Source organism: Vicia villosa, linkage group LG4 (assembly GCF_029867415.1).
Source record: "Vicia villosa cultivar HV-30 ecotype Madison, WI linkage group LG4, Vvil1.0, whole genome shotgun sequence".
Taxonomy (NCBI): Eukaryota; Viridiplantae; Streptophyta; class Magnoliopsida; order Fabales; family Fabaceae; genus Vicia; species Vicia villosa.
Genome location: NC_081183.1, coordinates 141905466 through 141917387, shown reverse-complemented (window position 1 = coordinate 141917387; position 11922 = coordinate 141905466). Strand labels below are relative to the sequence as shown.

Here is an 11922-nt window from a genome sequence, read left to right as displayed (position 1 = left end):
TCGGTTATAATAAAAACCGTGGGGATATGTAATTTTTTTCGCGGAATTTTGCGGGGCAAACCTAAATAGGGCGGCCATGCCTGTTTGCCACCCCTATATAAATGTATAATAGGTGACTTACTATACAACACTCCCCTCCTCGAGTTTTAATGTGTTCTTATGTAGAAAATGAGAAAACTAATGATCAAAGGAGTTATATGACTCCCAAGAAGCTTCAAATTTTGGAAAATTCCTTACATTGGATCAAAACATGGACATTGTCGACATGATCTGTTTGAAAATCCTATACAACATCTGGTTCAACTTACAGATCCAATTCTTTTGTCAAAACAAAGGGTAAAGGTTGCAGTTGAGCAACTGGTGGAATGGATTTCTTCATCGGTGACACATGAACGATTTGGTGAACCTTGGTGCCTTAAGGTAGATCACGATGGTAAGCAACATTTCCAATTATCTTAAAACCTTATAAGAACTAACACAATTTTATACAAGCTTAACTCAAGAAACTTTACCCAAACTTTTTTCAAATTTATCTTACAACTTTCAAATCCTTTACAAATATATTTAACCAGAGAAGCATACTCTTGAGTAAAACAAATTAAACACGTCATCAATACATCACAACTCTTAGAATGACTTTTAACTCTTTTAGGACTATGATAACCTTAGTGGAAAATTTATTTTAGAAAGAAAGAGCGTAAAAAACAGTATAAAGGTTTCTTATTTCAAAATCTCGTGTAAAACGAAATATAGAAACCTCATTTATCTAAGAAGATTTTGGCTTAATAAAGGAAATAATTCATGATTCAAATAAATGAGTTAATATATTAAAACAAGTTATTAATCGATTAAGCTACCTCAAAAACAAAAACCTAATCTAGAAAAGAAAACTCTAAAATGACTATATACTTTAACCGATTAATGGTTTTTCTAATCGATCACAAAACATTTATCTTTACTTTAATTAATTTGAACAAAGCCTTATTCAACAAGGAAGTGAGTTAGCTTTCCTAATTGATTGTAATAACTTTTTAATTGATTCTATACTTGTTTAGATTGGTTATAAGAAGTTTATTAAAAATATAAGAGATTTAAAAAGTAACGTCGTGTGATTGTCTTAGTACTTCAACACTTACTTTTGTCTCTTTTATAATACACCGACCAATCTAAAGTGTTAAGTGCGAGACCAAGAGAGCTTTCACATTTTCTCATTTTAACAATTTTAAGACCTTAACTTCTTGTACTTGATTCAATATTTAATTAGCATTCGATTGGAACTTGAATTATTTGACTGATAAAATTTGATGTACCGTTTTCTTGATCAAATGTCATCATCAGAAACTATTGAACGATTGCAACTGACTATCTTTTTTTACTATTGCCATCAATTGTTGTCATAAAACCAATTGACATTAACCAAAGTCTTTTGCTAACAAATTTTTTATCTTCAACACACAGTTAATAGAAAAACAAATAAAATAACTTGATTTAAAAAAATTCAAAAAGGGGTTGGGGGTGCAGAACGTATTTTAGCCCTTGGAAACAAAGTACAGAAACCACATCAACGGTTCTATTTTTTGCACCCGACTTTCCAAAACGCGCTTATTTTCAAATCTCTTCCCCCTCTTCCGCTTTTTCTATCCGCTGTTTCTTCATTCACTTCACTTCTTCTGAATTTCGGGATGCTTAATTCCAACAAACCCGAACCTTCAAACGCCGATTATCTGGAGCGCCGAAATTGGGGCAACGTGTTCAACTTATTGGTTCAGATGGTGAAGAATCAGCAAAACCAGCTTCAATCATTCGCTAATCAGCAGAAGTTTCTCGAAGATCGATTGAAAATGCAGAACCAACGTTGGGCTTCTGATGTTAAACAGTACAAGAATCAAATTTCTCAGGTAAATTTAATCATTTCTCATTTTTAGGGTTTCCCCAAAAATTAAATTTTTAATTTTTTTTTTGGTTTGAAATTGTGTTGTAGATAAAGAGCTTGTTGATTTTTGAGGAGAAGAAACGGGTGCACGAAGCGCTTAAGGCGGAATTGATGATGGGTTATAAGGAGAGAGAGGCTTCTGTTTTGAAATGGATGTTGGGTCAGTTTGTTTTTCTTTCATGATTTTGATGAATTGGTTGCTTGCAATAGGGTTATGTTTTAGATATGAGGCATAGAACAATGAATTTGACTAGAATAGTTTCAGTTTGAAATGAGAACCTTTACTGTTGCACCTAAATCAGAAAACTGAAACATCTAGAACTGAACAAATAAGCCTTTATGCACCTTCAGGACTCACAACTGTAGAAATGCACATGAGATAGTGATTGAGAGAGGAACTTTATGGACTGACCGATTTGATTCCGAAGAATCTTATGGTTGGGTAGTAGAGTTGTCAAACGCGATAGTTGAAGTTTTTCTAAAGGAAATTACTATCGTGGAACTACTTTGGGACTACACGATAGTGTCTGTTGAACACTTCCAAACTGAAAATAAACTAGGGTTAGCCTTGACGGTGGCTGAATCCAAAGACGAATAAGTGATATCGAACCTTGCTCGAGAAAGAGAAAACTATTATGATATTTCTAACCGTTTGGGAACTCCACAATGGACTAGTGTTGAGACGGTTCAAGGAGGATCAAACCAAGCTCTAGATACCATGTTGATACGGAAGACTCAATACTAATTCCTATTTATAGGAATACATAAGCTCAATTCTAAATCAAGAACGAAATGATGATGATAATAATAATAATAACTAATAGTAAATATGATAACAATAGATACTCTAAGATACTCAAAATCAATATAAAATATATTATAAGATATTTTTAATATTCTAATAGGATACACAGACGTAACTTGTAATTCTATCCTCACTGACAGGGATGAATGATGGTTTGCTAATTTTTTTTAGTGTTTTTTTGTGTAAGCTCTTAAACTATTATTTGAATTAATACTGTTATAACTAGATTTGTGTCCTTCATCATATTCACCATCTTTTGATTGCAGATGGTGCAGAGGAGGATTTAGAGGATTTCAAAGCTGGGTTTGATATCCTTTCTGTTAAAGGTACCTCAAGTAGCGGGAAAAATTCATCTCCGGATGAAACAAAAGATAAACATGATAAGCTTGCTGCAGAACAAAATACTGAGCTATTAGCACTGTTGGAAGAAAAGAAGTTTGTGTGGAATCAATTTAATAAAATGGAGGCTGACTACAGTAATAAATTGAGAAGTAAACAAGATGAAGTAATAAAGGCAAATGAGACGATAAGCACACTTGTATCCAGAATGGAGGAACTGCAGTCTGAAAATAGTAAAAAGGATAGTAGAATATCAGAGTTAGAAAGTAAAGTGGCTGATAGGGACACAGAAAATAGTAAAAAGGATAGTAGAATATCAAAGTTAGAAAGTAAAGTGGCTGATATAAGCACGGAAACAAATAGATTAAACAAGGAAATATCTGAACTCTCAGCGGAGTTGGAATCTTTAAGAAAGTTGAAGAACAACAAAGTTAAACCCTTGTCAAAGCGTTGCACGGCAGGTTCTAGTGACTCTGGAACAATTGAGAGCAGCAGGAGTAGAAGAAAGATAACTTTTGACAAAGAATTATGTACTTCTGTTGAACCTGCTTCCACATCCACAAACTTCTCCGAAAAGGTATCTTAAGTGCTTTTGCTATCTGCTTGTCTTCCTTATTTCCTGCACAAACCAGTCATGCTCATCCCCTTTTGCTTGTAGGGCTCATTAGTTTATGTTTGATTATTTTATGGGCAATGATGTAGATCTCTGGATTCTGTTCTTGGTAGAATTGTTGTCTGCTTCTAAAACACATTATTTGCGATGAAATTTCACGAGAACATGCAATTGTTATAGTCTTCACATAAACCATGTGTTGTTTAGTATTACCCCCCTTGAAAACACAGATTTCCTTTTGTTAATCAGTTAAGATGTGTATTTTATGTTAGTAATATTAAAATCTATATGCTGTATGTTCAGTGGTGTTTTATACTTTCCATTAGAAATTCGCTAAACTTTGACACATGTGGTTGTAACCATTATTGTAATTTCTGTATTTCATGCATTTCCAAATTCACTTGCCATGCTTATAAGGTCGGTTTGGCCTGTTCCCTAATTAGTGAGCCCCATTATATTTTGCCATCTGGAAATTGCTTCAACATTATCTCATGTTCAAGTAGTGTATAATGAGATTTCTAGGGTATCATTTCCTATTCTCATTCCTATGCATATCATCATAACCAAAAAAATCTTATAGTTTGAAAATGAAGTGTTTCTTATGATTTTGTTTGTTTTCCCTCCCATGAATTTTTTGTTGTCTAGGAGAAAAGAAGATTGAAGAGGAAAGAAACTCCGGTTATTCCCACCTCCGAGACACCCAAACTGTTCTCTTCCAGCTTCAAGGTTCCAAAACTAAAGTCATCTTTAAAGACGATATGACAGATGATATCTTTCCACTAATGTTTTAGTATGTTTGGAATCATCGGTTTTTACGGCGTGCGTCAAACCAAAAGCTAAAACCAGTAGCTTTGCACTCACCACACGTTAAGCTCTCTGTGCCATATATCCAAACACACTTAGTATTGTATGTGTTTATTGCATGATGTTCTTTTTGGTGTAAATTATGTGTGATTAATGAGTGTTCTGTTTGGAATAGGTTAGTTCATAGTTGTTGTAATTAACATTGAAATTCCACATTTTAGCTGAATTATGTATCTGGTTAGCCTTTTAGCTTGGAAAAGCTTTATTCAATATTCATTTAAGGAAAACATTGGATTTGTTAATCTTATTGTCATTATAGTAAAGTTGATTTGTTTTCTTTTAAATAACCAGGACTCCTCTTCCAGAAATCGCAGTCATGTTCGAAGAATCGAGGGAAACTAACTATGGATGTCTTCTCCTGGGAAGATTCAAATAGTGATTAGCTGCCTAGTGGTGAATAGTCTGTTGGGCAATATAACTTCTCACCACTTTGAAATAGTGGTGGTTTAAAAAATGTTTTGTTGACATGTATCTTTTTGCTTCTTTATGTGATTAGAGCACACAAATTGTAGCACACTTTCATCATCTACTGACGCATCAATCCCCATTCAACCAAGTATTTTCAATCAAATGTATATAGAAAAACCACATGAAGTAAATAAATAAATTTGTGTTGAATTTCACTTCTTTGAAACAAAATGAGAACGCGATGAATTTTTTATTGTTGTACCATCTTTTTAAAAGTTATTACTCAATATACCACACTTTTCAACACAATTCTCAATGTACCATCTTTTCAAACGTTTTTTTATTGTTATAGAATATCCGCCAATTGAATGGGCGGAAGTGTGTAAAATATAAGAGGCTCCGCCCAATGTATTGGCGGAAGCATGTAAAGTTTGTTTTTTTTTAAAGAAAATTGCACTGCTCCGCCCATTCATTGGGCGGATGTTCTATAAAAAGTAAAGGCTCCGCCCATTCAAATGGCGGAGGTTCTATGAAGAACATTTTTTTTTGTTTGAAATGATGGTATATTAGGAAATAGGAATGAAATCGATGGTATATTGGGATTTATTTTCTATAAACATGGTATGTTGGTAAAAGATTCAGAATGCACACCATGCTATTTTGTTTATTGAAATAAAAATCATATATTTCCTCTGTTTTTATTATAGTTGAGGAAAAAACAATTCAGGAAATGTTTCGAATCTCAATTATTGCAGTTTATATTTTTATTTGTTAATAAATGTAATAATATTTTCTCCTATATAAGAAGCTCCTGTATTTATAATAATATACCACATATATGTTATTTTTCTTAAGTATTATTCCAACTCAGCCCAAGTAACGGTAGATCATACCCTGAACAAAGGAGTCGGTGGCGATATTTGAACCCTAGACAAAGGTAGCACCGACTGTGGTCATCTAAAAGTTCAAGCTACTAGTTGTGGTAGCGAACAAAGTTTTGTTCCTCCAGAGTTCGGCCTAGGTGGTGGACGGGGGCTTGTTCCACTAAAATTTGTCGCACATAACAATATTTATGGTTGATTCAGTTATGGGAGAGGTATTCCTAACCATTATTATCATTATGGTTATTACGGGGTTTACACTAGCGCTGGATCATTTAACTCCAGAGATGGGGTCAAAATAACTCTTTTTAAGTTAATGTTCAGAAATTAGATGGCTCAAACTACACATATTGGTCCTAACTTGTCCGACCTATTTTAGATGACAATGGAAAATACAAATTTTTTTATCGGTGATGTTCCTAAACACGCAACAACATACCTGTTTATCATTATTTTGGTAATCAATCACGAGTTTAGAAAGAAAGTGAGATTAACTCAAAAAATCTCTGAAGCAATTAGTACAAATAATTTGGATGAACACACGTGCCTGCGAATTGAATGCATTTGTCATTTTCACGATAACAACGAAGAAACAAAGTTTAAATGAAGTTAATAAGTTGCAATAAATGACAAGGTAAATGCAGTAAATGACATTAAACAAGAGTAAAAGTGAAATCATGAAGAAAAAAACAAATGTTACATTTAAGGAAACAAGAAAACAATGAAAAGACTGGACAAATACACATACGTGTTTCTCACACACTGTTTCACTCTTTGACTCTGGTACTCCAGTGGCATGGAGAGTATGTACGGAATTTTGCGATCCTTATTACAATGTATAAGTCTGCTATTTATTATATTAACAAAATAACCGTCGACAACGGTTTTACCCACCATGGAACCATTATGCATCAATTCATGTTTGAACTGCAGGTTTTCATTAGTGTGCTTACATGTCACCCATGATCCCCTTTGTTTACAACCCTTGTTGAGTTATAACTGCTTCAAACATCCCCACAAACTTCTGAGAGTGACTGTCCAACATGATGTCGACGTTTCTTGCAAGGTGTTTTAAACTTGTAAAAATACTAAATCTTTAACTTCTGTGGTTCAGTCGACTGGTATGTTGGCTGCAGTGGAGGTTTTGTCGACTGTCCTTACTACTACAAATAATATATTACATGACGAAGCTTTCATCTCATCCAAAAAAAGAGGTATAATGTTAATGCGCACCATGCTTTTTTGTTTATAAAAATAAAAACCACGTATTCCCTCGATTTTTATTAGAGTGAAGATCCATTTTGATACCTTATAAAAATAATATAACTAAAATTAATCTCTGACAAAAAAAACCTGATTTAATCCCTAACAAAATTTAACCGGACCATATTAGTCCTTTCGTACATATTTTTTTAAATTTTTTTTTTTACTCTTAAACCCCTGCCACATTGGATTTTATTTTATTGTTATTTTTAAATACTACATTGATTTTTAATTTCAATTTAATTATAAATAACTCATATTTAAAAACATTAAAAAACCAAAATTTGTTCATAAAAGAATTGAACCAAGAACCTTAAGGCACATCATATGTTTTGACCACTAGACTAATTTACATTGGTGATAAATTATTCTCATAATTTGCAGTAATATTTAAAAAAATTGAATTTAAAATAGAAAATAGAAAATTTATACGATAAAATGATAGTCAATTTAGAACTACACAATTGTTCTTAATATTTTTAATGGTGAATGCCTAGCTTAATAATTTAGAATAAACATCTGCTTATTTACTTATTTTAAATAATTCATAAATAAATATTAATTTAAAAATAAAACTAATTAAATATAAATTCTAAATATAATTAATTAAACAATAAAAATTAAATAACATTTACTTGAAATTAAATAAACAAAGAAATATTTACTTATTTCAAATTAATTATTAATTAATTAATTTTAATAATAATTCAATTAATTATTAAAATAATTAATTAAAATTAAATAATATAACTAATTTTAAAAGTATTATTTAATTAAAATAAAATGATAATAAATTCTAATTTAATTGTAATTCATGTAAATATTAATTTTATTAATTATATTTATGATTTATATTTTATTATTTTTATTTTTAAATTTATGTATTATTTGAAATAAATAAATAGGTAAATGTTTATTCTGAATTATTAAGTTAAGTACTCATCATTAAAAATATTAACAATATTGATTGGTATAGTTATAGAGTAACTACCGTTGAAAGGACTTAGGTTCATTTTTTTATTTATTTTAAGTTCAGAAACATTTAATATTACTAAAAATTATGAAAATTCTTTGTCATTAATCTACATTAGCTTAGTGCTAAAGTCATAGGATGCGACTTAATGGTCGCTAGTTCAATTCTTTTGAATAAAATTTAGCTTTTTTTTTAATGTTTTTAAATATGAATTATTTAAAAAAATAAAATTGAAATTAAAATCACTTAAGTATTTAAAAAATAAAAAATAAAAAATAAAAATAAAATCCAACGTGACAAGGATTAATTTGAGATTTGAAATTTTTATGAGAGACTAAAATGAGTCTTCACTCGTTTTTATTATAAATGAGGGAAAAAACAATTCAGGATAAGCTTCAAATCTCAACTATTGTAGTTTATGATACAAGAGAGATTTTTGAAAGCCGATGACAATATGAAACTCCACATCAAAGAACAAATGAGGAAAATTGTTTATCCAGAAACCACTAATTTGAAACCATCGTCTGAACCGATAAAAACAAAAGGTGCTCCTTAGAATGTCAAATCATCACCGAGTGACAATCCAACAATGCAGTATCCTTCCTATTTTGAACATGTTAACAAACTTTTTTCAAATTCTCCAACTTCAAAATTCCAAAAAAGTACTTTCAAAAGAGCTAGCATTAGCAAACCACCTCTTTCACCGCCTCTACCAAAAAATCCAATTCATCAATGAGATGTCAATTTTTATGCACAAATACATTGAACGAATCTTCAATGTTAAGGGTGATGACAACTACGATTTTCGAGTTGTTTCTGCTTTGTTTGGTTAAAAAGAGGATGATAATTCATTTATCCTCTAACATTTTATCAAAGAGTTGAACAAGCATAAAGAATCATACACACGACTATATAGGAAATTCTATTTTTTTAATGCAATTTATGAATCTCTTGTCCTTAAAAGATACTTCACCACCTTTGTAATAAATCAAAACTACCCATAAAATTCAAAAATATATATGCAGACATCTTCAAACACCTTCGACCCATCCGTTTTCAATCATTGTTAAGAAATTCTAATTAAAAAAGGAAATTTCTTTATCCACCTCCCTATGGAGGTGACCCCCAGTGAAAACCCCAACTTGCCCCTGCTTCGGAGATGTATCTCTGAAGCATTTTTTTATAGATTTTCCCAGACTTCGGAAATGCACTTCCGAAGTTTGCAAATAGGGGGTATTTTCGGAGATGCACTTCTGAAAACACCTTTTTCACAGTTTTTGAGGATTTTCGGAAGTGCATTTCCGAATTATGCAGAAGTTCTCTTTTTTATGTTTTTCTTAACAGTCCCGTATTTTTAATTAAACGAAAACGCCGAACAAAAATAAACGACATATCAACATAAAATACTAATATAATAAATAAAATTCGAATAATATATACAAAACGAGTCATAGTGTGCGAAATATACAAGCCGAATACAAGAAAAATAAACCCGAACCCCTACTGGGTTTGTCTAACCCTCACTCCCTGGGACCTCCTATGCCTCCTATATGCCGTCGCATGGCCCGCATCACCGACCATCCTCTCCACCACGACGACTGCCTCTAGACCGTCCTGATCAATGATACCTCGCTCTAACGTGTCCCGCCTGAGCATCTCTATCCGCTGGCAGATCGGAAGTAGATAAACGACATGGTCATCCTCAGCCTGCTAATTCTCTAGGACCTCCTCGTATGCTGGCTTAGGAGCGCCGTGAGCGTCGAGTGTCATTAGAGGATGTGACACTCGATATAACCATGTGACATACCCCTCCACATTGTGTCAGTCCTGGGTGACCTGCATGCGACGATACTCCTCCGGGACCACACAACGCTCCCAATCAGCAAATATGGCAGTGAGCTCCACTCGGATAACTGTGTCGGGAACAGTCTCAAATGGTGACCTGAGTATCATCTGCACAAATCCAAACTGCCGCAGGCACCGCTCAGTGAGATACCTCACCATAGTGTTGGTCCCGCATGCCAACCAGCCAGAATATAACGCGATGCGGTCAGAGGGGACAAGGGTAGTGTAGTCACTGAATGGCCTCCAACGGATGTCATCGTGAGCTGTGCGGTCGAGGTACCCGCGACATGGTCTCACTACATTGTTCCCCCTTTGGAGAACGTATCGGGCGGCCATGGGCATGGCGTCCTGGTATGCAGGATCAATGGCGAAGCCGTGGATGCAAGGGAAGTAGGAGATGATCCATCCCTGAAACACAAACACGATAATGTATTAAAAATAAATACGAACCATAAATAAATGTGAAACAATTAAAATGAAACGTACCATCAGGAGTGTGGCGGATCCGGTCATCTGCCTGGTCCTCCAGTTGGAGACTTCATTTAGTTTCTGGTATAGGTATGCCAGAATAGTTGACCCCCAATTCCACTGGTGAATGGTAGTCACGTCCATGAAGTAGCGGAGGTAGGTCACGTCGACGTATCTTGCACTCTTGTCCACAAAGAGTGTAGTGCCTACCAAAAACATGAACCAACACCGAATAGCGCAGGCACGGTGATACTCCATAAATAGGTCGTTACCCACATCCTCGGATTCGGCCGCCGCCACCAGGTGGTGCTCATAATAGTCGCACAATGTGCAGAACCGTATATGAGGCCCATTTGTCGTTCGAAACTCAAAATCAGCCATATCTGGGTCCATACCTAGATAGATCATCATCCAGCCGATTACATCGACCCTCTGGATCCGGGAATGGTCCAGCAGCATCCCCCGAATCGGCAAGTGGAGAAGATAGTGCACATCGTGCAAGGTGATCGTCATCTCCCAACCGGTAAGTGGAAAGAAGACGGCTCCCTGTGCCACCGCTCCACAAAAGCCCCCTGCATGCCGTGGGTGATGGTGGTATACCCGGTCATGCACAGTCCACCTAGCCCTGAAGCAGTCACCGCGTCGTTAAACCATTGCACCTCTAGTTTAAAGAGACTACAAATCTTCCGAGCGTGGTTCACCATTTTTAAAGTCTGTCTTTCCTGTTACAAAAAAAACAAAAACATTGTTAATTAGACCGTTAAGAAAATGTGGAATAAAAAGCTAAATAAAAAAGTCGGATAAATTATAAAAGATACCTCACCCTCCCAGACACGTCGAGCGACGTGCTCGTGGTAGGAAATCAGCACGGAGGTATCACTGGACCCTCCGGTGTAGCCCTCCTCCTCCTCCTCCTCCCCGTGCGGAGGGTGAACATCCAGTACCTCCTCCTCCTGGCATCTCACCTCCTCCTACTCCTCTCGAACCTCCGCCTGACGGGAAGAAGACACCCGAGCTAGACGGCTCATCGATCCAGATAAGGAAGTACCCTCGTCCATCTGCACGGATACTCGCACACGACCTCGTCTCTGCGTCGATGCCAGCTGCTCCGCCCGCTTGCGTCTAGCCGACGTTGTCTGGGTCTCTCTCCCCTGTCTGATGTGTGTTGGGTTGTCTGTCATATTCCTAAAACAATTGAAATCCATAAGAATTTGAAACAATTAAAAAAAAAAATCAATTCTGGACGACATTTTTTTACACTTCAAAAATGCATTTTCGAAATATAGGAACGTTTTGAGTTTTTCACCAGGAATCACTAGAGGTGTCAATTTAAGGGGCCAATTAATTTGGGCCCCAACCCCAATATTAAGAGGGCCAAAATTTTTTTAACAATAGTAAGTCCTCAAATATATAGGGCCTATAGATAGAAGGCCCTAAATTTCAAAAGGGGGCCATAAGGCCCAAATAAAATTAAAAAAACATAATTTTGAAAAAAAAAAATTACATTGTGTGTCCATCTGAAATTGAAAA

General features: G+C 34.8%; 1 protein-coding gene across 3 annotated transcripts; it reads left to right on the top strand.

The window, feature by feature from the left end:
* The first annotated feature begins 1530 nt into the window (after positions 1–1530).
* Positions 1531–5203, top strand: LOC131599811 (COP1-interactive protein 1). Of its 3 annotated transcripts, none has more exons than XM_058872064.1 (5): positions 1532–1898; positions 1982–2093; positions 3005–3654; positions 4336–4416; positions 4846–5196. In XM_058872064.1, the coding sequence occupies exons 1-5, from the start codon at positions 1683–1685 to the stop codon at positions 4894–4896; spliced, it is 1110 nt and encodes a 369-aa protein (XP_058728047.1). In that variant the 5' UTR covers positions 1532–1682; the 3' UTR covers positions 4897–5196. The 3 variants fall into 3 exon arrangements, 2 of the variants coding, with proteins under 2 accessions (XP_058728046.1, XP_058728047.1); XR_009282925.1 differs by having other exon boundaries at positions 1534–1898; positions 4336–4556; XM_058872063.1 differs by lacking the exon at positions 4336–4416 and having other exon boundaries at positions 1531–1898; positions 4846–5203.
* Positions 5204–11922: the final 6719 nt, after the last annotated feature.